General features: G+C 38.6%; 1 protein-coding gene and 1 long non-coding RNA gene across 5 annotated transcripts in view; both read left to right on the top strand.

Annotated features, from left to right (window-relative positions):
• Positions 1-999: 999 nt before the first annotated feature.
• LOC119721043 lies at positions 1,000-5,286 on the top strand. Its single transcript, XR_005270139.1, has 2 exons — positions 1,000-4,918; positions 5,155-5,286. It is a non-coding gene; the product is annotated as an uncharacterized LOC119721043 (long non-coding RNA).
• Positions 5,287-11,622: 6,336 nt separating this feature from the next.
• LOC119720013 (protein RRP5 homolog) overlaps positions 11,623-26,299 on the top strand; it is a 37,143-nt gene continuing 22,466 nt past the window's right edge. The window contains exons 1-11 of one of the 4 annotated variants that reach the window (XM_038189507.1): positions 11,623-13,908; positions 14,146-14,285; positions 14,859-14,928; positions 18,746-18,857; positions 20,024-20,245; positions 20,963-21,142; positions 21,401-21,562; positions 22,323-22,446; positions 22,780-22,961; positions 24,478-24,591; positions 25,728-25,937. In XM_038189507.1, coding sequence (XP_038045435.1) covers positions 14,891-14,928; positions 18,746-18,857; positions 20,024-20,245; positions 20,963-21,142; positions 21,401-21,562; positions 22,323-22,446; positions 22,780-22,961; positions 24,478-24,591; positions 25,728-25,937 — 1,344 coding nt within the window. In that variant the 5' untranslated portion in view covers positions 11,623-13,908; positions 14,146-14,285; positions 14,859-14,890. Of the gene's footprint in view, positions 13,909-14,145; positions 14,286-14,858; positions 14,929-16,246; positions 16,402-18,737; positions 18,858-20,023; positions 20,246-20,962; positions 21,143-21,400; positions 21,563-22,322; positions 22,447-22,779; positions 22,962-24,477; positions 24,592-25,727; positions 25,938-26,299 lie in introns of those variants that run through there. The other 3 variants (XM_038189508.1, XM_038189510.1, XM_038189509.1) reach the window with 3 other exon arrangements.

Genomic DNA, 26,299 nt, shown 5'->3' on the forward strand with positions numbered 1-26,299 from the left:
GAGAGCTGAATTATTATGATTATGATTGTATAAATAGAGATGTTATAACAGATAGCCGACGGAATTATCTGAAACTCAAATGAATTGGAGAAGACCTGCTGTTGCAATCGAGACCAGCGAAATTCGACGTTTGGAAGAAGGCAAATAAGGCAAAGTTATGATTGTATTAAATGAATGCTTACGGTTCAGGTTAAGGCATAGGATTAAGGCGGGGTAGGTTGGGGTATAGGCACATGCCGCGCGTAGGCAGCCGAGCACACCAGCAGCAGCGTAAGGGAGCTTGACCTGGCACAGCCATGGTGTAAAAATTAACTTATAAAAATATATTAACAAAACAATTTAAAAATTACCTTTTCGGGGCACAGTAAAAATCGTCGGGCAAATCGTAGCTTGATCCTTAAAAAAACAATTAAGGGTAGTCAATTAAAAATCTGCATCGAGGTAGTGCATTGTAATGCAAAAATACAATGTTATCAATATTAGAAAATTTCTTTTTAATATCAATTTTGGTTTTTGAAATAAGTAGACGTTACTGAGCTCTAAGCTTACATGGGTTGATGAGCATCCGTCATTTAAAAAAAAAATAGGAGGACATCGTTGGGGTAGTTTTCGCAATGTTAAAATTGTATGTATGATATCGTCTTCCCGAGAAAGTGTTCTTGGTGATATCTTGTAGGCGAGATGCCGTCTTCCCGAGAAAAAAACTATTTCCCGGGTTGATGATATCTTGTAAATAAGGCATCGTCTTCCCGAGATAATGTCATCACGGGTAGGTGATATCTTGTTTGTAGGGTGAGATGTTGTCTTCTCGAGAATAAAATCTCTGGTCGATGATATCTTGTAGGTGAAATATCATCTTCCCAAGAAAGAAAACATTTCCCGGGTTGAAGATATCGTGTTGGTCAGATGTCATCTTCTCGAGAACAAAATGTATCTCCGGTGGATGATGTCTTGTAGGTTAGATATCGTTTTTCCGAGATAATATTTCATCACGGATTGGTGATATCCTTTAGGTGAGATGTCGTCTTCTCGAGGAAATAAAATATTTCTCGGGTTGACTATATCTTTTGGGTGAGATGTTATCTTCTCGAGAAAATGAAATATTTCTCGGGTTGATGGTATCTTGTAGGATATCGTCTTCCTGAGAAGATTATTCACAGGTTGACGATATCTTAATTTTCATATTTTCCGATACCAAATCAGTTGATTGATTCATTAAAACGGATGATAGATGTCTACCTTCCGTGATAAAAAAAAATGATTTTATCAACTCATAGCTACTACGGAGCTCTTTAAAATATAATTATTGTAAAAAAGAAAAGAAAAAAAAGTCTTTTACTGAATCAAAATCATTAAAACAGCTTTTCTAACTGGAAAATAAAATAAAAATGTATGTCCGAAGTTTTAAATCTTAAGTTCAGAAAAACTCGATGAGGTTTCCTGTTTTGAGGGATACCAATGAATAAAAATTAAAGCAAAGCTATATATGTAGCCAAATAAAATATAAAAATTAAAGTGCATAAAAAAACAGGTTGTAATGAAATAATAATACATCAATAAATAAAATTTAGGAAGCTTTAGCGTGCTGCAAAAAGCGAGCAAATAGCAGCTTGCAAGACAATTAGGAACTTTGGGAATCGGGGAGGGAACGAACGTATTTAATTTATACCAACGTTATCCTGAAAATGCCTTTGTGCATTGGCAGTAATAACGCCAGTTGAAGTATGAAGAAAATTAAGTTTTAACGTTTGAGATTTTATTTGAATAATACAAACTGAAGAATCAGCGATGAAGACGGACCCTCGGAGATGTTATCATATCAACAGAAATCAATGTTAATGGCCTTGCCTGCGGCCGCATCACAACCATATTAAGTTTGCTTATTATTTTTGTGTAAAGCCGAAGGACTTACCTTGAAGAAATAATGGTGTAAAGATGTTCATTATGCATTCATTTTCAAACTTTTGCGAAATAAGTCTGTAAACTCAATGTCCATTGGAATACCGCCCTCTAGAGGTTAAAATATATGATTGAGAAAGACGACACCCTTGATGGGTGCTACCATAATCTCACCCTTGATGAGTGCTACTTTTGAGAAATACAACACCCTTAATGTTACCATTGAGAAGGACGGACACCCTTGATGGGTGCTACTATAACACCCTTGATGGGTGCTACTATTACACCCTTGATGGGTGCTACTATTGAGAAGGCGACACCCTTGATGGGTGCTATTATTGAGAAGGACGACACCCTTGATGGGTGCTACACCATTTACTGTATTGATTAACACGACACACTTGATGGGCAACACCCTTGACGGGTGCTACTAGTGAGAAGAACGACACCCTTGATGGGTGCTACACGACACCCTTGATGGGTAAGGCAACACCCTTGATGGGTGCTACTATTGAGACGAACGACACCCTTGATGGGTGCAACTACTGTATTGATTAACACAACACCCTTGATGGGTGATCGAGAAAGTCCTCACCCTTGATGGGTGCTTCTATTGAGAAATACGACACCCTTGATGGGTGATTCTATTGATAAAGACAATACTGTTAGTGGATACTTTTATTGAGAAATATAACACCCTTGATGGATGCTACATTGCCAACAAATTAATTCAGTATAGAATTATTAATGTATAAAGTTGTAAAACCAGTAAGAGATTGTTTTGTAGAGAAGACAAAGAGAGTTAAAGATAATAACTATATTTTCCAAGGAACCTCTCCGCACGATTAATAGTTCATCAGACACATTCTTACCAAGCACCAGATGGGAAAAGAATAAAAATCATAATTTGTTTCTTAATGCCAACACTTTTGGGTGTCAGTAATGCACGATTCCAAAAAATAATCACGTATTTGAAATGAGCACTAGCGCGCTCTCGGTTCGATTGAAAACGTCTTTCAAAGAAGATAACGTATAAAATTAAAAGGCAAAAATCTTCAAATGAAAAATAAATCAATGAGGAGAAATTCTAGCAGCGTAAAAGTGAAATCGAAAAAAAAAAAACTAAATGTCAATTGTTTTGTTCGATAAGAGTAGACGATGGATATCGACCTGCGGGTATATTAAAACAGCAAATGTATCGTTCGTTAACGATTACGAGTGAGTTCGTGTTGAGTTTGAGCGCGAACAAAGTTAGCGTCAATCATTAAATTTTGTCAATCATTTGTTCGATTTGTGAATCGGAAGAAAATAACTTAGACATGGACCTGCGGCCGGGTATGGGTTGAAAACAAAAAAATGTATCGTTCGTTCACGATTTACGAGTTCGTGTTGAGTTCGAGTGCGAACAAAATTAGCGTCAATCATTAAATCTTGTCATGCATTTGTCAATCATTTGACCGATTAGTGTATAGGAAGAAAATAAGACGGTGTAGGCCTATATCGACCTGCATGTATATTAAAACAACAAATGTATTGTTCGTTGATTACGAGTTCGTGTTTGAGTTAAGTGCGAACCAAGTTCGTGTTCGAGCTCGAGTGCGAACAAAGTTAAAAGAGTACAAGTAACGTACAAGAACGAAATATGTACACGACTACGAGTGTCTGCAGAATAATTGATAGGGCCATGTGAAATTATGATTGGGCCATGCATATAACTACATATAGCACCTGCTATCGAGGAAGGATTTTTATGTCGAAATCATGATGGGGCCATGTGTAGTAAATCGTTCTGTTTCTCTTTCAATTTGCACCATCTGTACATTTTTGTGTTATCATGTCTACTGCTTGACAAGACAATGATTGTGAGCTGTAGTAGGGTCAAAGTTTGTACGAAATATTTTTTTCCGTTTGTAACAATTCGTGTTGGATATTTAGGGCCATGTGTACGAATCAAACTTTTTGAAATTCTAGTTGCGTCTATCATGCATTTTCTTGTCGTTCCATATTGATTGTCATTGTGAAAAAAATCCTAGGGCCATGTGTACAAAACTGTCATCACCGTTTTCTGCCAAACCCAATTTTTCTTGCGTTATCTTCTGTACTTATGTGACAGATTATTTACAGGGGTCCAGGGCCATGTGAACATGTCCTACTTTGTTTTTGTAAAAAATATGTCCAATTTATTATGCAAAATTATTTAGGGCCATGTGAAGTAGTGTAGAGATATTCTATTCCTCCGTTCTGTAGAAATTTCTGCAATTTTCTTGAAATCTGCTTATGCATTCATCCTGTCTTGAGTGCGAATCATCGTGTTATATACTCTAGGGTCATGTGTTAAGTATCCATAGGTATTTTGAAGCTTAAAAAAAGCTCAAATGTTGGATCTAAGTTTTCTTGTATACTCTGTATATTCTCATCTGTTGTAACTTCACCGTGGTTAATGGAGTGAAATACTCTATAGGGTCATGTTTAAGAATCTACTTTATTTGTCCATGTGACAAAAAAATTCTTGGAAATCTATCGTTTAAAAAAGCTCTACATGTTTAGGGCCATGTGCAGATCTTACAGATTCATTGAAACTGTAGCGGTCGTGAAACGTAATCAGAATGATGGGTTCAACGATTCCACGATTATTTTGTGACATGAAATAGTCTCTGATCCTTGTAGAAATGTGTCTTATGGACATGAAGTATTGTTTGTGATTTGTTCTTCCATTATATCCGATTCGCAAAGATCGATCGAATTGGCTTTTGTGTTAGGGCCATTGTGTCAATTTTGTTAATGGTAAATCAGGTGTAATGACACCTGTAGCGTCGGATACACCTTGTAATCGCTACAAAACCTAGCTCCGCTAGGAAGACTTCTTTTATTTTCAGCAACTTGCAATTAGATTAGGAGGACCGGCAAGCCAGAGTGTTCATGTCAGGAGCTGCTGACACGGAGGAACCGGAAGCAGGGAGGAGGAACACCGGATGACTGAAGACCCTGCTTGCCGGGCATCCCATTACTGATTTCCCAGGTAAAAATATTAATGTTGTTTTGCTTTCGAAAACAATGTCTTAGGGTGTTTCAAATTGTTCTGATTATTTTGTCTGCGATTAATGATACCTTATTTTTTTTAATACAATAAATCTAGAGGAAAATATATTTAATGTGAAATTAATAATCATTTAACAACTTCACAAAAGAATAGCAACAGGCACATAATTGTCCCGCACACATTTTTTACATGTGTTCCTTCTAATCTTCTGGCAGAGATGACGGTCTGCAAAATGAGATGTCATTCTGGACGAAGATACAATCACTTCTGAATCCCAAGGAACCGGAAGCAGGGAGGAGGACCGACGGAAGGACTGATGACCTGCTTGCAGAGCAAGTCTTCACCAATTCACTAGGTAATTTAGCAAAAGGGATTTAGATGTATTTTTCAATTATTCATTTTCTATTTTAGTCTTAGTCTTCGGGAAGTAGCATATCGAACATTTTATGACAATCTTTTCACTCCGATAGTTGGGTTGTGCTTCGAATGTGAAATATGTAATATAATAGATAAAGGGCCTATTTCTTTTATCTTTGCAGATTCCTCTTGTTTCGTGTAAGCAGCAGAGACGATGACAATATACATAACGGAGTGCAGTTGTTCACCAAGGCAAGAACACGAATTTTAGCAACACTCGACTGAGTTTTACAATAGCTAGCTCCTGAAAGTTCCCTTAAGTTTCTCTTAAAAAGTTGTCACATTTTATTAATCCAAGGGATGTATAAAGACACCATGCCATTCAAAATCCTTACGAAAATCTGCTGGGTAAATTTTAAAAGCTGAATATGTCAACTTATTTAATCAATAGGTTTAAGTCCTACCTAAGTGGTCGTAGTCAGTCTGTGAATATCGAGGGCAACATGTCAAAGGTACTGCCATTGAAAACGTTGGTGTTCCGCAGGCTAGCGGTCGATCCACTTTTATTCATTATTTATTCTAGTGATCTACCATCTTGCATCCCTTGTACAACGTATTAGTCATCGGTGATATTTCTGTCAATATCACACTAGTTCAAAAATGCGCTGATCTACGGAGTTAAGTTATAAACTTGGTTGCCATGCACGGAAATTTGGAGCCGGATCGGGAATTTCCCCGTGTTTTTTCCCCAAATGAGCAGTTTCGCGGGGTTTTTGCCCATCCCGTAATCAGCAATTCGTGCCTTATACTGGAATGTTTAACATGCACACTTTCACATGTGCACTTTTCCTTGTTATTTTAGTTTGAGTAAGTTTTAAAAAAAAATTGAATGCAGGGCCCCAATGGAAACCTGTTTCAAACTGTTTAGGCGTACCCAAATGTAATAAATAAATTAATAAATAGATAAACAGAGGATCGGAAAGGAAATCATCAGATTTTCCAATTTATAGGTTATGGGTTGTTATTTAAATCCCGCAAATGGGGGGAAATGTGATAATTCATTTTTCGTCCGTTTCAAGTCCATTTTATAGTAACTTTCAAATTATCAAATTATTCCTCGTATGTACATTTACACACTCGACATTTTATTTTCTTCTCTTCATAATGCCATGATTTTATACAATGAATATTTGAAGAGTTTATTTTCAAAACGCGACATGTCTATTTGATAAAAGTGAAAAAGTGAACAGTTATGAAACTTTAACCCTAAACCTGCTGAATGCAACAGGATCTAGCTATACCATTTACCCGTTGGAGCCTGTTGGATTGAGCAGTAAACCCCTGGTACAAAATAATATACATATTTCCTATGTTTCTGATTGCAATGTGTTGTACTCAGCAGGCAACTGAAAACATTCAAAGTCGGCTTCTGTTGGCTTCTTTAACCTCCGTGTCTGCCGTCCAGCTTCAAGCCTCAAACGCGGAAACTTGTACATCATACCCTGGAGTCTTCATGGGCGCAAAAAACATCAATTTTGGACGCTTGGAGTCTTGCAAATCGACCAGAAAACCGGCCTCATGTACGGGGTCACTGCAAAGCTTCGACGCAGACATGTTGCGTCGTTGTCACCCATATTGAAAGACTGACTTGAACTGTAGGCCTACAGAACTTGTCATAACTTTTGTTTTATAGAAGTGAACTGGACTTCGCGAAGCATTCCTTTGAATGCTCATTTGTGCTGAACTGAACTGAATGGACACATGGAATTTTTGTGAACTCATAATTTTGTCGAATGATCTGAATGACGTTTTTGGAAAATACTGAAGTCAAGCTTTTGGAGTTCGTCGGGGTAAGTCCAACTTTAATTAAGGAACTATCGAGGTGAGTGAAAATTTATCTTCTCCTCCCGTCACACAGAACCAAAAGAGGAAAAAGCGTCCCAATATTCTGCACTTTGAGCAATATGGTATATGATATATCCGCCTACATTTTAGACTTCATTTCGAAGAAAGGTGGAGTCAGAAAATATTCATTCTTTTCTTTGACTTTGATCCTTGAATCGCATTGAAGTAAAATATGTAATGTTATCTGCAATAAGCATAATGTATTGCATTCTGTACATGACGTTGTATTTTGCATTGTTGAATATTGTGCAATACAATTCTGCAATTCTCTTTAATTAGCTAAAGAAAATTGGAGTATCGACGAGCACGAAATAATCATGTGTGTTTGTTGCCAACGAAATCGCGTCCATTTTAGCCTACATTGAGTTAGTCTTTGTCATTGCTGAATAACCTATTGTACGTTGAAATTCCATTCCTGTAGGCGAAAGCCCTTTTGATTCAGAGTTATTAGCATGTGAATACCTGCCAATTTGTTTGTCAAAAACATACATGCACATGCCTTTTGGTGCATTGCGCATTTCACGCATTGTGTCAAAAGCTAGCTCGTGGTGCGAGTCTGCACGTGAGCCGCTCGTGGCCGGCGCAGTGTGGGCGTGGTTATAGATTCCGGTGATTCTTATTGGTTGAAAAGTTGAAAGGCCGCGCGCGCGGTATGCGACCAGGTGCACCGTTTTGCTACACTTTCAAAGACATTCCAGCAAGGCAGGGGCTTATATAGGGATTTTCTCAAAAGTTGGAGTAAACACGTTTAGATTTTCGTTGGAGGGTTCCTTGGAATTTGGATTGCTTTTTTATTATGATTGTATTAAAATTACGGATTTAAAACTTACCAGAACAAATAGTTTCGAACTTTTATGTAATTATTTAAAGATGAAATGAAAAACCTGAACACCATAAAGGAGTCAACAACGGAGCCAACGGATTTTATCATAAACCTGAATTTATTCAATGTAAGCACAATATTTTGAGTATTATATAGGGCGGCATTCCAATGGACCAAAATCAATTTTTTTGGACAATGTATCCTCGGATCTCAAATTTGTATAGAATTGCTCAAAATAATTAACTTTACACCATTAGCTTCAGGGTAACTTGTATATTATAAATACTACTATAAGTTCAAGAGGACAACAGAAAAAATATTGAGAGCTGAATTATTATAATTATGATTGTATAAATTTAGATGTTATAACAGATAGCCGACGGAATTATCTGAAACTCAAATGAATTGGAGAAGACCTGCTGTTGCGATGGAGACCAGCGAAATTCGACGTTTGGAAGAAGGCAAATAAGGCAAATTTAGATTGTATTAAATGAATGCTTACGGTTCAGGTTAAGGCGTAGGATTAAGGCGGGGTAGGTTGGGGTATAGGCACATGGCGCGCGTAGGCAGCCGAGCACACCAGCAGCAGCGTAAGGGAGCTTGACCTGGCACAGCCATGGTGTAAAAATTAACTTATAAAAATACTTTAACAAAACAATTTAAAAATTACCTTTTCGGGGCACAGTAAAAATCGTCGGGCAAATCGTAGCTTGATCCTTAAAAAAACAATTAAGGGTAGTCAATTAAAAATCTGCATCGAGGTAGTGCATTGTAATGCAAAAATACAATGTTATCAATATTAGAAAATTTCTTTTTAATATCAATTTTGGTTTTTGAAATAAGGAGACGTTACTGAGCTCTAAGCTTACATGGATCGATGAGCATCCGTCATTAAACAAAAAAAAATAGGAGGACATCGTTGGGGTAGTTTTCGCAATGTTATAATTGTATGTATGATATCGTCTTCCCGAGAAAGTGTTCTTGGTGATATCTTGTAGGTGAGATGCCGTCTTCCCGAGAAAAAAACTATTTCCCGGGTTGATGATATCTTGTAAATAAGACATCGTCTTCCCGAGATAATGTCATCACGGGTAGGTGATATCTTGTTTGTAGGGTGAGATGTTGTCTTCTTGAGAATAAAATCTCTGGTCGATGATATCTTGTAGGTGAAATATCCTCTTCCCAAGAAAGAAAACATTTCTCGGGTTGAAGATATCGTGTTGGTCAGATGTCATCTTCTCGAGAACAAAATGTATCTCCGGTGGATGATGTCTTGTAGGTTAGATATCGTTTTTCCGAGATAATATTTCATCGCGGATTGGTGATATCTTTTAGGTGAGATGTCGTCTTCTCGAGGAAATAAAATATTTCTCGGGTTGACTATATCTTTTGGGTGAGATGTTATCTTCTCGAGAAAATGAAATATTTCTCGGGTTGATGGTATCTTGTAGGATATCGTCTTCCTGAGAAGATTATTCACAGGTTGACGATATCTTAATTTTCATATTTTCCGATACCAAATCAGTTGATTGATTCATTGAAACGGATGATAGATGTCTACCTTCCGTGATAAAAAAAAATTGATTTTATCAACTCATAGCTACTACGGAGCTCTTTAAAATATAATTATTGTAAAAAAAAAAAAAATAGGAAAAAAAAAGTCTTTTACTGAATCAAAATCATTAAAACAGCTTTACTAACTGGAAAATAAAATAAAAATGTATGTCCGAAGTTTTAAATCTTAAGTTCAGAAAAACTCGATGAGGTTTCCTGTTTTGAGGGATACCAATGAATAAAAATTAAAGCAAAGCTATATATGTAGCCAAATAAAATGTGAAAATTAAAGTGCATAAAGAGCAGGTGGAAATAAAATAATAATACATCAATAAATAAAATTTAGGAAGCTTTAGCGTGCTGCAAAAAGCGAGCAAATAGCAGCTTGCAAGACAATTAGGAACTTTGGGAATCGGGGAGGGAACGAACGTATTTAATTTATACCAACGTTATCCTGACAATGTCTTTGTGCATTGCCAATAATAACGCCAATTGAAGTATAACGAAAATTAAGTTTTAACGTTTGAGATTTTATTTGAATAATACAAACTGAAGAATCAGCGATGAAGACGGACCCTCGGAGATGTTATCATATCAACAGAAATCAATGTCAATGGCATTGCCTGCGGCCGCATCACAACCATATTAGGTTTGCTGATAATTTTTGTGTAAGGCCGAAGGACTTACCTTGAAGAAATAATGGTGTAAAGATGTTCATTATGCATTCTTTTTCAAACTTTTGCGAAATAAGTCTGTAAACTGTTGTGTTGAATAATGTCCATTGGAATACCGCCCTCTAGAGGTTAAAGTATGTGATTGAGAAAGACGACATTCTTGATGGGTGCTACTATTGAGAAAAGCGACACCCTTGATGGGTGCTACCATAATCTCACCCTTGATGAGTGCTACTTTTGAGAAATACAACACCCTTAATGTTACCATTGAGAAGGACGACACCCTTGATGGGTGCTACTATTGAGAAGGACGATACCCTTGATGGGTGCTACTATTGAGAAGAACGACACCCTTGATGGGTGCTACTATTGAGAAGAACGACACCCTTGATGGGTGCTACACCATGTACTGTATTGATTAACACGACACACTTGATGGATGGTACTAAGGCAACACCCTTGACGGGTGCTACTAGTGAGAAGAACGACACCCTTGATGGGTGCTACACGACACCCTTGATGGGTGGTACTAAGGCAACACCCTTGATGGGTGCTACTATTGAGACGAACGACACCCTTGATGGGTGCTACTACTGTATTGATTAACACGACACCCTTGATGGGTGCTACTATTGATTAACACAACACCCTTGATGGGTGATCGAGAAAGACCTCACCCTTGATGGGTGCTTCTATTGAGAAATACGACACTCTTGATGGGTGATTCTATTGATAAAGACGATACTGTTAATGGATACTTTTATCGGAAATATAACACTCTTGATGGGTGCTACATTGCCAACAAATTAATTCAGTAGAGAATTATTAATGTATAAAGTTGAAAAACCAGTAAGAGATTATGTTTTGTAGAGAAGACAGAAAATTAAAGATAATAATTATATTTTCCAAGGAACCTCTCCGCACGATTAATAGTTCTGACACAATCTTACCAAGCACCAGATGGGAAAGGAATAAAAATCCCGCCGCTTGGATGGAGTGCAAATAAATTTGAAATAATTTGTTTCTTAATGCCAATGTTTTTGGGTGTCAGTAATGTACGATTCCGAAAATAATCACGTATTCGAAATGAGCACTAGCGTGCTCTCGGTTCGATTGAAAACGTCTTTCAAAAAAGATAACGTATAAAATTAAAAGGCAAAAATCTTCAAATGAAAAATAAATCAATGAGGAGAAATTCTAGCACCGTAAAAGTGAAATCGAAAAAAAAACACCCCTAAATGTCAATTGTTTTGTTCGATAAGAGTAGGCGATGGATATCGACCTGCGGGTATATTAAAACAGCAAATGTATCGTTCGTAACGATTGCGAGTGAGTTCGTGTTGAGTTTGAGCGCGAACAAAGTTAGCGTCACTCATTAGATTTTGTCAATCATTTGTTCGATTTGTGAATCGCAAGAAAACAAGACATGGACCTGCGGGTATGGGTTGAAAACAACAAATATATCGTTCGTTCACGATTAACGAGTTCGTGTTGAGTTCGAGTGCAAACAAAGTTAGCGACAATCATTAGATCTTGTCAAGCATTTGTCAATCATTTGACCGATTTGTGTATAGAAAGAAAATAAGACGATGAACCTGCGGGTATTGAATAAAACAAAAAATGTATCGTTCATTCACGATTTACGAGTTCGTGTTGAGTTCGAGTGCGAACAAAGTTAGCGTCAATCATTAAATCTTGTCCAGCATTTGTCAAGCATTTGACCGATTAGTGTATAGGAAGAAAAGAGTGTCTGCAGAATAATTGATAGGGCCATGTGAAATTATGATTGGGCCATGCATGTGTATGATTGGGCCAACTGCTAAACTACGTATAGCACCTGCTATCTAGGAAGGATTTTTATGTCGAAATCATGATGGGGCCATGTGTAGTAAATCGTTCTGCTTCTCTTCCAATTTGCACCATCTGTACATTTTTGTTTTATCACGTCTACTGCTTGACATTTAAAGACAATGATTGTGAGCTGTAGTAGGGTCAATGTTTGTACGAAATATTGTATTCCGTTTGTAACAATTCGTGTTAGATATTTAGGGCCATGTGTACGAATCAAACTTTTTGAAATTCTAGTTGCGTCTATCATGCATTTTCTCGTCGTTCCATATTGATTGTCATTGTGAAAAAAATCCTAGGGCCATGTGTACAAAACTGTCATCGCCGTTTTCTGCCAAACCCAATTTTTCTTGGGTTATCTTCGGTAATTATGTGACAGATTATTTACAGGAGTCCAGGGCCATGTGAACATGTCTTTCTTTGTTTTTGTAAAAAATCTTTCCAATTTATTTTGCGAAATTATTTAGGGCCATGTGAAGTAGTGTAGAGATCTTTTATTCCTCCGTTCTGTAGAAATTTCTGCAATTTTCTTGAAAGCTGCTTAATGCATTCATCCCGTCTTGAGTGCGAATCATCGTGCAATATACTCTAGGGTCATGTGTTAAGTATCATGATAGCTATTTTGAAGCTTAAAAAAAAGCTCAAATGTTGGATCTACGTTTTCTTGTATACTCTGTATATTCCTCACCTGTTGTAACTTCACCGTGGTTAATGGAGTGAAATACTCTATAGGGCCATGTTTAAGAATCTACTTTATTCGTCCATGTGACAAAAAAATTCTTGGAAATCTATTGTTTAAAAATCTCTTCATGTATAAGACCATGTGCAGATCTTACAGATTCATTGAAACTGTAGCGGTCGTGAAACGTAATCAGAATGATGGGTTCAACGATTCCACGATTATTTTGTGACATGAAATAGTCTCTGATCCTTGTCGAAACGTGTCTTATGGACATGAAGTATTGTTTGTGATTTGTTCTTCCATAATATCCGATTCGCAAAGATCGATCGAATTGCCTTTTGTGTTAGGGCCATTGTGTCAATTTTGTTTCTTGTAAATCAGGTGTAATGACACCTGTAGCGTCGGATACACCTTGTAATCGCTCTGTAAAGTGTATAGCCTGAATTTACAGGATGAAACAATGTGCATTAATTAATTTAACAACCACAACACCAGTGGAGGATTTGATCGATGGTACATTTGAATTCTGATAAGTCCGATCACAGCTGGTCGGCAATGTGAATGTTGTTTCCCTTTGAACCGCGTTGCGCGTCAGTGGATGCGCGTTGCCATGCTTTGCGCAAACTGGAATATCATCTTTGCGACCAGTAGGCCAATTTATCGATTTAGAATAAACTAAGCTTTCATTCTCAACGGTTGAATCCATTAAAGTGGTCAGGTAAGGCCACTAATTTGATTATTTTCACTGTCTGTATGTAAGATACTTTGCATCCAATTAGGCTTAGAGATCTAAGTGGCGTAGACCTAAACTAAGTTTCCCTTTTTTTCTCTATGGTTGTATCTTTATAGTGGTCAGGTAAGGACTACTAATATACGTTTCCTTCTCTTTATACCACAGCACCGGTCACAAATTTGATCAGGAATCCACTGTACATTGTAGCTACAAAACCTAGCTCCGCTAGGAAGACTTCTTTTATTTTCAGCAACTTGCAATTAGATTAGGAGGACCGGCAAGCCAGAGTGCTCATGTCAGGAGCTGCTGACACGGAGGAACCGGAAGCAGGGAGGAGGAACACCGGATGACTGAAGACCCTGCTTGCCGGGCATCCCATTACTGATTTCCCAGGTAAAAATATTAATGTTGTTTTGCTTTCGAAAACAATGTCTTAGGGTGTTTCAAATTGTTCTGATTATTTTGTCTGCGATTAATGATACCTTATTTTTTTTAATACGATAAATCTAGAGGAAATAGATTTAATGTGAAATTAATAATCACTTAACAACTTCACAAAAGAAGAGCAACAGGCATATAATTGTCCCGCACACAATTTTCTTACATATGTTCCTTCTAATCTTCTGGCAGAGATGACGGTCTGCAAGATGAGATGTCATTCTGGACGAAGATACAATCACTTCTGAATCCCAAGGAACCGGAAGCAGGGAGGAGGACCGACGGAAGGACTGATGACCTGCTTGCAGAGCAAGTCTTCACCAATTCTTGAGGTAATTTAGCAAAAGGGATTTAGATGTATTTTTCATTTATTCATTTTCTATTAAATAATGAAAGGTTTGCGGAAACACCATGTGCGAATAATTTCTCAACTAAGAGAATGGTTCTGAAAAGAACCAGAGGTATAAACTCGACGTTCCGGTCAGTATGCCCTGACCGTCTTCAGGAGAGTGCCTAAACTCTAAGAAAGTGAAAACTTAAGTAGCAAAAGGCGAAATCAATCCTTTTGCTACTTAAGTTTTCACTTTCTTAGAGTTTAGGCACTCTCCTGAAGACGGTCAGAGCATACTGACCGGAACGTCGAGTTTATACCTCTGGTTCTTTTCAGAACCATTCTCTTAGTTGAGAAATTATTCGCACATGGTGTTTCCGCAAACCTTTCATTATTTAGTATCTTCACCATGCAAAGCCTCAAATCTTACTCATTTTCTATTGTTGTCTTAGTCTTCGGGAAGTGGCATATCGAACATTTTATGACAATCTTTTCACTCCGATAGTTGGGTTGTGCTTCGAGTGTGAAATATGTAATATAATAGATAAAGGGCCTATTTCTTTTATCTTTGCAGATTCCTCTTGTTTCGTGTAAGCAGCAGAGACGATGACAATATACATAACGGAATGCAGTTTTTCACCAAGGCAAGAACACGAATTTTAGCAACACTCGACTGAGTTTTATAATAGCTAGCTCCTGAAAGTTCCCATAAGTTTCTCTTAAAAAGTCGTCACATTTTATTAATCCGAGGGATGTATAAAGACATCATCCCATTCAAAATCCTTACGAAAACTTGCTGGATAAATTTAATTCATTTTTCGCCCGTTCCAAGTCCATTTTATAGTAGCTTTCAAATTATCAAATTATTCCTCGTATGTACATTTACACACTCGACATTTTATTTTCTTCTCTTCATAATGCCATGATTTTATATAATGAATATTTGAAGAATTTATTTTCAAAACGCGACATGATAATAACGGAGTCTTATATAGCGCACGTATCTACCAACAATTAGGTACTCAAGGCGCTGGAAATTATGTCAATTATTAAAGAAAGGTAAATAAAGTTTATGAGAAATATGAGACCCATTATGTAGCACCTTATAATGGTTTACAAGGTACTGCGGCGCACATTGCAGCCACTGCCAGAAACACCGTGGCAAACCCCTTCTCTTAGCGATAAGTGTCCATTTGTTAAAAGTGAAAAAGTGAAAAATTGAACGGTTATGAAACTTTAACTATAAACCTGCTGAATGCAACAGGATCCAGCTATACCATTTACCCGTTGGAACCTGTTCGGCATATATTTTTTTTTAAGTTCTTTTTCTCAGTTCACTAATGAATTCAAGGAGCCGTTGAGAATAGTATTAAAAAGTTTGATCTTTTTTTTTCAGAATTGTTTTGAACCCACCCACCCAAAATTTCACAATTCAATATATCCCATACACTGAAGAACAAATTAGTAATGCTTTAAACGAAGCAGATATTTTAGGTCAATTAATGCTCTCCCAGCTTGGGAGTTTTCAATGGCTTTCCCAGGTTTCCAGCATGCAACTCTTTGAATTGTTGAAACTAGAAGAGGAAATTAATTGCCATGCACACAGATACAATTGTTTCCAATTTTCTATGACACTATATAGTGATATCGGCTATTCCTTCCTCCATGCTTTGACCCACCCGCCCACAATTTTGGGGAAAAAGATCCGAATTTGTAAACATTGACCAGTGAATGGCCCCTAAAACAAAAACCTTAGCCAAGGGGCAGGGGCGCTATACCACATAGGGGTGTTGGCATTATATTGAAAATGGTACTGGTGGATAATTCTATTTTCATGGTCTAAAAATAATTTTAACGACCTGACACGCCCCTTGCCCTAATTATGCTCATTTTTGTCTACCCTACAATTTTGACGTATTTGCACTCCATAAATTAGTCTCGCTGAAACCGCTATTTTCTCGCGCTATCGCGAGACTAGACTAGTGCAGTTTAAAGATGGCGGCTTCCATGTGGTAAAGCGTGCGTGCGAGGCGAGCCGCGTGTGTGCTTGGAAATACGTTTCTTGATTGCTTTCTGTGAGCTGATTGCGTTAAAAGTTACATCATTTTGAAAAACAGGTAAACATTTCTTAAATACTCGTGTTTGTGAATGGTTAGTTCACAAAATAAGTACAGAAGCTGTCCAAACCGCGTACCGCCGTCGAGAGAGTGCCATGCAAATGCATGCCTGCTGCATGTAGTACTAGCATGACTAGTGCATAGGCATGGTGACCGGTGGCGGTGGGGCATGCCGGCAACCGGTAATCCGTGTCTTTTTTTCTTTTTTGGGGGGGGGGGGGGGGGGGGTAGGACCCCATTCCTATATATATTAGCATGGAGCTATAAAAGGAAAAAAATGTGGCGATCATGTACTGTAGGACCCCTGTTTTGTTTTGATCAAATTAATTAGAGTCAAAAATGTTTTTTTTATTGCTCAAAAATCACCTTTACAATCAAAAGCAGACTTTTCTCAATTCTAATGACACCCATTTTGCAATTTTGAACAGTTTCTTGGGCAAATGTTGGGGTAGAATTTGTGATTTGCCAAATCACAATTTTCCTGCTCAGTTTGTGCTTTGCGATTCAGTGCACTGTGCGTACTCATGGTACATCGCGCGGTGTTTCACCATCTTTATTTTCGGCTTGCGTGTTGTCGCCGCACTGTCATCATCATTTTACCCCCAAATTTCCCTCAAAAAATAAAAACCCTGCCCTCCATGCCCTCTATCTATGTCATGTACCTGTTTATTGTGAATGTCGCCAACTAGTTTGGTCGGTCTACATGGTCTAATAATTTTAAGATGGTGGATATATTGCCAAAGGTAATGCCGGGAAGCTAACGTTTACTAGGTTTGCCAGTGGTAATCCATATCAACAGAGGGCGCTGTACTCTCTAAGATAGGGCTGAATTATAAGATATAATAAATTACCACCAATGGTTGTGTAGCACGCTCGGCCTAGTGGATAAGCAACAGATTTCATGGGTGGGAAGACCCGGGTTTGATCCCGATCCCCGCCAGCGACATTTCTAAGGTTTTTTCCCCCCATCCCCCAAAAATAAGAATATTCTTCTTTTATTATTTTAACATGTCTCAAAAATTTTATTGCAGAGTACTACATTTTCTTTTTCAGATTTGTGGCTCTGGAGGATTTTTTTTAAAGGGAAATAAAGTCCAAAATTGTAAAATGGTCTGATTCCCATCTTGTGAATACGAAGTTACAACGATAATGTTGGCATGGAGCTAGACTAAAATTTGTCACCGAAAAATGTCCTAAGTACAAAAAAAATAGTAACTGCGCATATTCAGTGCATATCTGGCAAACTAAAGGTTTGACGTCTCTGGCAAAATATCCACTTTCTAATTTTAAAGTAGATTTTGTTCCCCATATACATGTAGGAACCGGGCCCTACACCACACGATCGCCAAAACAGTTGCAACCTGACGCCACTTCTGCGATTGTGTACTATTACTAAGTCTATGGAGAGTCAAGAAAATTGTCTAAGTATTTTCTAACAAATTGGAAATGTTTTTCAGTCCCAGATTCATGTCTCATCATCATTTTTGCAACGAACATGACAAATGACCTTCATTGAGATGAAATGAAGGAAAAAGTGGCGTCAGGTTGCAACATTTTTTCCTAAAGTGTGTATATGGCCACTATGGGCCATGACACAAAAAGGTAAAGTATTTTAAGAATTTTTTTCCTTAACCCTAACGTACCTGAATCCATCCAAACCCACCCCTGTTTCGGGGGATTTTGGCGGATTCAGGATACCTCCATATTGAAAAAGTTGGGGGATTTTGATGGATTCAGGACATGAAGCCTAGCAGTGCTGCAGGATATTGATGGATTCAGGATAACTTCATATCTAGCTTGGGTAACTCCAGCTAATGTGCTCATCAGGAATTCACATGTAACGCTGGAGACAGAACTACATGTACGTTGTAAAAGTAAACGGCCTCTACAAAATGGTCCTATTTCCCTCTATAATTCCAACCCAGATTCCATTTACATGTACATGTACATACCTCATAACCATGCAGCAGTCATTCACGAAGCTGCATGTAATAATCGACTTGAAACAGAACAAAAGTTACTTAAAATATGAAAAATATTGATGGTTTTGGTGGCTTCTTCGGAAAAACCGTCCAGTGCCACACTGTCATGCCTGTGTTGTGGTTATTGTCTGCTTGCAGTATCAACCAATAAGATTATTCCTTTTGGATGTCCTACTCAGCATAAATAATCAAGGAATAATCTGATTGGCTGATAGGCACATTTTCGAAAGTCACATTTTCTTTGAATACCTTTGAAAATTGCATCTAGCATGAGTTTATTTTAAGAAAAAAAAGGAAAGATTCCCATATCCAAACCCAAGAAAATGGAAATGAAATATTAAATTTCTAACATTGTAACGCAGCACTATGGAAGAGGAAAGCTTTCCCCGAGGTCGTGGCAAGAAAGGCAAGACCGATTCGTCGCTGCAGAAGAAATCTTTCAAGAGAAAGCGTGAACAGGAGGTTCTGTTCAAGGTAATTTATCTGTATCATGACTAACATGCTCTGGCAAAATGTGTGGGAAATCTGTCTGCATATCGACAAAGCACACATGCACTTCACAAACTTCAGCTGGTTTCTAATAGACTGTGGAAGTACAGGTGTTCTGTTGTATTTTGTAACCCGTTACTCCCAGTTTTCCCCCGAAACCACCCTGCCTGTTACTCCCTGTATGCCCCAAACTGCTTAAGCCCTGTATGGCTTTATCATGGTTTCATCAAGGAATCAAGGAACCACCCTGAATCCTTCAAAATCCTCTTTGCCAAAGTGGAGGAATTTGGAGGATTGAGGTTACATGGCAAAAGTGCGTTTCATAGGATGCACTTTGTCAAGGTCTTGGGCTGGACCTTTTGTTGTTTTTGCTCAGCCATGCATAAATATAGGCTTGGATTATGCTTGAACTCCTCCGTACTGCTCCAGCATGTCACTGGCCAAGCCTCAACATATTGACAGTCACTGCCGTAGGATTTTGCAGGATCAGGCAGTGGTCACCCATCCACGGACCATATTCAAGAAATAATGGAGGAATTTGCAGGAATGAGGCTTTATGTGCTATTTTTCCATGAGGCCAATTGGAGGATTTTGCAGGATTGAGGCTACATCCAAGCAAAATGGCCTAGGTACATGTAGTTTGGGTTAAAGGGCAAAACCCAATCTTAAATTCACTGTATCTAGTAGTACGGGAACCATGTACCCATTCATGGGTACCCATAAACCTGATAAAAGAAACCCAACCCCAAAATTTAAATTCCAGAAGTTGTTTGAGGGGCTCTATAGCGTTACGGTGTCAATTGCAACTTTCGGGAGCATCCTCTGTCGCTCGTTAAAATGCACACCAACATGAGATCTGTTTTGATTTTTCATGTACATTTAGCCTGGTTTTCATTTTGAAAGTTCCCCACAAATGGCATTCAAAACCTTTCTTTTTCAATGTCTGAGAAGTAATTTTGTAATTTGCAAAGTTGGTTAGGAGAACCTGATTCCATCTGGAACCAGTTCCTGACGCCAGCATTTGGGTACTCGGGTACCCGGTTCCGATGCACACCCCTTATCTAGAAATAGGTCAGCTAAATAGATGGAATTGCGAGCTCTGATTTAGATTTTGTCTTATTAGTGTGCAACAAATACTCTTTTACTCGCAGGATGATGGCGCTTCAGAGAGGAAAAAGGGCAAAGTGACACAGAGAAAGGAGAAGAAATCCAAGAAACCCAAGGTGGACGAAGAGGATGATGAGTCTCCACTTAAGCGGTTTCAGTGTGAGGAGGAGGCAGAGGAACTGATGGAGAGTCTTGGGGAGGGGTCGGGGACCGCATCCAAGACTGCGTCCAAGACAGCATCCAAGTTCTCTCAACTCACAAAAAAGGTAATGTTTATGGCTGTGTTTTATGGTTGGTTTCGGAACTGCGTAAGGATGTGACGCTTATACGTTTAAAATTTAACACAAAATTCTAAATCAGTTTACAAATTTTCCAAACGTTTAAACAAAATCCGAATTATAAAAAAAGGAGCCTACATGCACGTTCACATGATCTTCCTTTAAGTTAACAGACAACATGGCACAAATAATTAACAATGTTTTCAAACCTACATGTTTTTAATTTACAAAGCCTTAGAAGCACCGCAGTGCACAAGCCAAAGAAAACAACTGGAACATCCCCCAATTGGCTCCATGGTCCCTGACTGTAACTTCATTCACTCGCTAAGAGTCTTCTTGGTTCATGAATAACCTGTCCATTCGTCTGATCAGAGAGTTCCCACCCATTTTTTTTCAACATTACAGCTCTCTCAGAGTTTTTTTAAAGGCCCAGTCATGCCAGTGGTCATTGAATCCCGCAAACTACATATATACACCAAATCATCGTGTAGGGCATTTCGTGCAGCACCTAACTCATACCTTTTGTTGGCATGCCTGAAATGTGAGCTGAACAGCAACTTCCGGTGAAATCTGATAACCGTTATTCGGTTTGAACAAATAACCGGATTTTGAAATCTCTGATTTCTCCCACCACTATTAAAGAAAAAACAGTTTCTGCACTTTGACATCAATCAGATTGATTCACCGACTATTGACCATTTTCAGACTATTTCAGCGGACATGTTGCTGTTGGGAGTAGTGAAGGAAGTGCACGAGTACGAGATCGTGGTCAGCCTACCCAACATGATGACCGGCTATGTGCAGATCACAGACGTGTCGTCAACATATACCAAGCTGTTAGAGCGGCTGGGAGATGAGCTGATGGAGTCAGCGGAAGATGCGCGGGTATGATAAGCGGGTATTGTTGCAGTTACACTCAGGTCGCAAAATAAACCGGCAACTAAAATGTTGCCGACAGTTGTAAGCTCAGGCACAGCTTGATCCTGAAAAGTCTAGTCTGTCGCCGACTGATCTGTGTCGTTGCAAGGTCAACTTGAGGGCGGCTTTACACGTGTGTGCATTATTTCTGCCGTATCTTGCTTCTATTTTGCACAGCAATTCCGTTTCTCATATATGTAAGTGTTAATCCCTCTGATCTTGCAGGATGTACCAAGTCTGCAGACCATCTTTAGGGAGGGCCATCAGGTCATCTGTAAGGTTAAATCAGTGGGGTCAACAGGAGCAGGGAGACAACGCATCCACCTGACCCTTGACCCACAGGCTATTCATTCTCATTTTAGCCCCAACATGCTTAAACCAGGAATGGTGAGTTTCAAGATTTTTGCTTGTTGAACAAAGCAGAAGGGATGAATATGCTGAAAAGTTTTTGCGAACAATCACGGATAACACAAAGTGAGGTACTCTGCGGAGTTCATCAGGTTGTCATACATGAACGTTTGTAGTAAATCACATAAACAGTTTTCAACCAGTGAATTTCACAATCTAATACCATGGTATAAAAACATAACGGGTGCCTTCCATAGGCTCATCCGAGTCAATTTGGGTTAGCCCCGTGCCGTTTGATTAGCTCTAACGTCATTCTTGGGCTCACCTGGGTCAGCCACCACATCCCTGCTCATGGAACAGAGTCAGTGGTGGAAATACGTAACGCATGCGTTGTTCATTCTAAGAAATTGACAATTATGGCGGCCGGATAGCAGATAAGCTCAAGTGGACCCTAAATAATTTTTTTCCAAGTCTAAACACAAATATTTATTGATCTCATTGTGACTTTAGAGGCTATTATTCCACCCTGACTTTGATCCATTTTGCAAATGCAATGGACGGAAAAGCAGTAAATCTGAAAGTAAGAGTCATTCTGAAAAAGTGGTTTGCCAATGGTTACGGCCTCGTCTGCGGACGTCAAGTAAGGATCATGATGGCCCACATTTGAGCATTCGATTAGCCCGGTTCTCGTGGCTGTAAAGCTGTCTGCATTCACTTGATTTGATCCAGGTGAGCTACTCAAACGCACCCATAGTATGTTTATTTTTTTAATATAGAAGGTAACCTGTTATTCTTTCAGGTGATAGCTGGCAGTGTATCCAGCATAGAGGATCATGGCTACGTCATTGACGTCGGCATACCGGGGGTCTACAGCTTTCTCAGTACTGCTTTGGCTGAGACCTTCGTCAAGACACACAATCAAGGTGAGGTCACACACAAAAATTTGGAGGTTTTGTTCAGAGTGACCTGTTCTAGTGTTAATTTGATAAAAATGTTGTTTCTGGTATGTTGCTAATCTAATATTTATAATGTTGGTATGCATCTCCCACAATACAGAGTAAAAGCCTTGTTCGCTGATTCCAGGGCAACCATTGTTCGCACCGCCAATCAAATTTTTCATTTGTCAAGATTGTAGAAGTTTCCTCATTAAAAAAATTGGATGTGTGCTAAAAATTGAATTGGTTTCTCAGACGTAATAAAATTGTGTCTACTCATGGCCCTAAAAGGAGTAAAAAACCTTTCATCTCTGTTTCCAGGGCAACCGTTGCTCATCGCCCAGCCAATCAAATGCCTTATCAAGGATGTGAAATCCGACGGGAGGTCTCTGGTGCTCTCATCCAATCCTGCTTCGGTTGCCAAGGCAACGGCCAAGGCGTCTTCCAACGACAGCTTTGCCTCGCTCCTGCCGGGCACAAAGGTCAAGGCCACCGTTCAAAATGTGAGGATGTTTATGAATCAGATTTATCAATATCCTAAAGTAAGCATTGTTGTAATCGAGCCAATCACACGCTTGGGTCACCAGTAACCATGGTAACACAGGATGTACATTTACTCCCGAACGTCTTCTGTCACAGTTTATTTCAACAGCTTTTCACTTAACAAGTTCCTCGCTGGAATTAGTTTGACAAGAACGGAACAAGGCGCGTGATTTCTTTTCACTCAACCTCAGCCAGGCAGGTTGAAGCCATCACCTTTGGGCAGCACACTCATATTTCCGGCCTCGCTCCCTGCGTGTTTATCTATCGTCTGTTCCGAATACCGCAACACTTTTGCCTGTATGCATGGTCTCTGGCGCGAACTGATTAAACTTGCATCCCCCGTGATATTTTCGAGTTTCATCACGACAAAAATAGATTCCTTTTCTAAATTGCAAATTTTCCAGTAAAACAGAATTATTCACGTTTGAATGAGATGTCGACCGAAAATAGTCTGCCCAGGTTTAGTTATGAAATCATTTACTTAAAGGGAATGTACATCATTGGCTTTTGCTGTAATTTTCAGAAATGAACTATTTGGGGAGTTAGTATAATAGATCAAATATTGTTACACTGACATGTTTGAAGTTTTGCTTTCGAAAATGCTGGAAAACCAAGAAAAACAAAAATGTTCAAGTAGTCTGGTTCCCTGACTCCACTAAAGATGAAATGGATCAAAAATGCCAGAAAATTGTAAGGTAAGGGAACCAGTCTAGCTGCCTGCACCCGTTCATGAACACGCACGGAACCAATAGCAAACAAAATTTGGACTGGAAAAAAAATGGTAAATATGAAGCAGTAGTTGAAAAATAGTTGGGTTTTTCCAACGGTGGTCGGCCAACCACCGTTGGAAATGTATACAAAAGTACCATTTTTCTTGAAAATGACTTCACACTGGGTGCCATAATTTTACAGGATGCTTTAGACTGTTATTTACCAACATCCTAGTAAGGTATATCGTAACAACTTGGTAGTTTTAATTTTCGATGTTTGCAAATGTTGTATTTCCCTTTAACAAACTTTGAAGTACTTGCAGCCTGACAATGATTCTGTTCAAATATTTTTGCCAAGCTTTGAATTTGATGATTCCATTAACGGCAGTCTTTTTTTTAGCAAAACTCATTTGTAACTTGTTTGGAAAAAAATATATCTTACGCAAAATACTACAAAATTGGACAGAAACTGCGGCTGAACATTTTCTTATGTGACGCAATTTTGTAAATTATTTTATCAAAACAAACTTTATCAAACTCAAGTATCGTAATGCGAGGACATCACTTTTTGTGTGAAATTTTTGGAACAGTTTTATTTCAATTTGTATTGATGTTTATTTTTCCCCCTACTTTTTACAGAAGTTCACAATGTGCATCATGCTTCAAAATAAAATAATGAAACTCAATTGAATTACATTGTGCTTGTAACCCCTGAACAATCAACATAGTACTTTTTATATACTCTCTGTTGCATGTTTCAATCTAGATTTCCACAGACGGTATCAAAGTTGGCTTCCTGTCCTCATACAATGGCTGCATAGATCAACTACACTTCGAAGACAACAGCTTACCGCCCACGCAGTACAAGAAAGAACAAGTGGTCAGTTTTATACTATGTTCCTAAGGGCAGGCTTCAAAATTGACTGTTCGCGAAGTCAGCGAAGGTTCGCAAACTAATTTTGATCCCAAGTTAGGAGTAAACATCGAGCTCTCCAGGTCATTTGCATCGCATGACAATGCGCCTTTGTTATGCTAAAACTATGCTAATATGCTACAGCCGCTGAGTTCGCGAAGTGCGCGAACCTAATAAAAATGCATTGGCGGCAGAACTGGGGGCTAACCTGATAAAGTTTTAGTTCTGTGAATGCTGTATTTTACGAGAGAAAAATGTTTTTAGGATCTCGGTTTCAATTCACAAGTTGCCGAGTCTGTTGTGAATTGCGCCTGAAATCAGCATCAGGAACATGTTCTCATTCAGCCGATTGCAGCAGTCTGCTACGTGATGTCACGCACTGAACTGATGAATAATAGCAACCGTGCATGCGTGTGCGTCGTATCAATGCTTTAACCCATTCGCCAAATTGCAAACCAACTAAAACAGAAATTTCCAAAAATGCCTGACTTGACACATCTTTGGAAATTGCCTTTTTTTTTTCATTTTTTCTTCAAAATGACAGCATGCCAGAAAGAATAATTTACCCAAGTAAGCTGTTCAATAACAATTTCGTCAGTTACTTTTGGGATAGCTGCAAATGATCTACTCTACCTTTAAACGTCATAGATATGTAGAGCGCTTCAGTTAATCTATTCGCCAAATAGATGTCTTTGTAAGGTATATTTACACACTCTGGTTTACTTTTATTCAATTGGTCTTTAAGAAGCAAAACATCATGGAGTTTAGCTGCATAATGATTATTTTTTTAGGAGAAACAAGACTTTAAAAATGAAACCCAAATATCAATGTTTTGCCAATTATCTTGTGAAATAGTTCTGAAAATATTTGTGATTGTCATTTTTAAAAAGGTGAGACATTTGCATCAATTGGTTACCACATACAAACTTTTATTCTTTACACAAAATTTTAAAAGATATGTCTCGTCAAATTTTGCATTCTGTGAAGGTGTGTGACTTTCTGCTTTGACAGCTCAAATTGCTCAAAAATATTTGATAATGATCACATTTTTTTGTGTCAAAGTGAATATTTGAATTGTTTCGATGTTAATTGCATGTTCTCAGGTCCGGGCCTGCGTGATATTTCAGTGCCTTAACAGTAAATCCCTGGGGTTGAGCCTGATGCCAGCACATACTGAATCAACGGCAGATGAGCAACCTCTGTTCCAGGGCCTACGCGCCGGTGACACCATCAAGAAAGCCAAGATTGTCAGGATAGACCCCAGCATCGGCATGTTGCTGCAGCTGAACGAACGGGACAGGGGCTTTGTTTATGTAAGTACCGAAGAGAGACTGTTATTAAATTATTTGGCTATGACTAGCTGTAACGCTCGTGTCTATGGGAAGAAGCTTGCTGGCTTCACTGGCTTACATAGCCTAGCCAATTAATCAGTATGTAACCTCAATCTTTCTTTCTGTTAGGCGTCACACCAGAATCAAATGGAATCAATTTTGAAAATCTGGACATGCTGTGAAAACCCTCTTTTTAAGACAAAACCCAAACACGGTGATCGTATTCGGGTTTTTGCCCAAGCCTGTACCAGGATTTGTTATCTCAGTTTATAGTAGAACAGATAGGGAAAATATTTGGGAAATTGTGCCTTTGATGATACAAGCATGTAATTTGGCACATAGTC

The sequence above is a fragment of the Patiria miniata genome, unplaced genomic scaffold (assembly GCF_015706575.1).
Source record: "Patiria miniata isolate m_02_andy unplaced genomic scaffold, ASM1570657v1 HiC_scaffold_9, whole genome shotgun sequence".
In the NCBI taxonomy this organism is placed as follows: Eukaryota; Metazoa; Echinodermata; class Asteroidea; order Valvatida; family Asterinidae; genus Patiria; species Patiria miniata.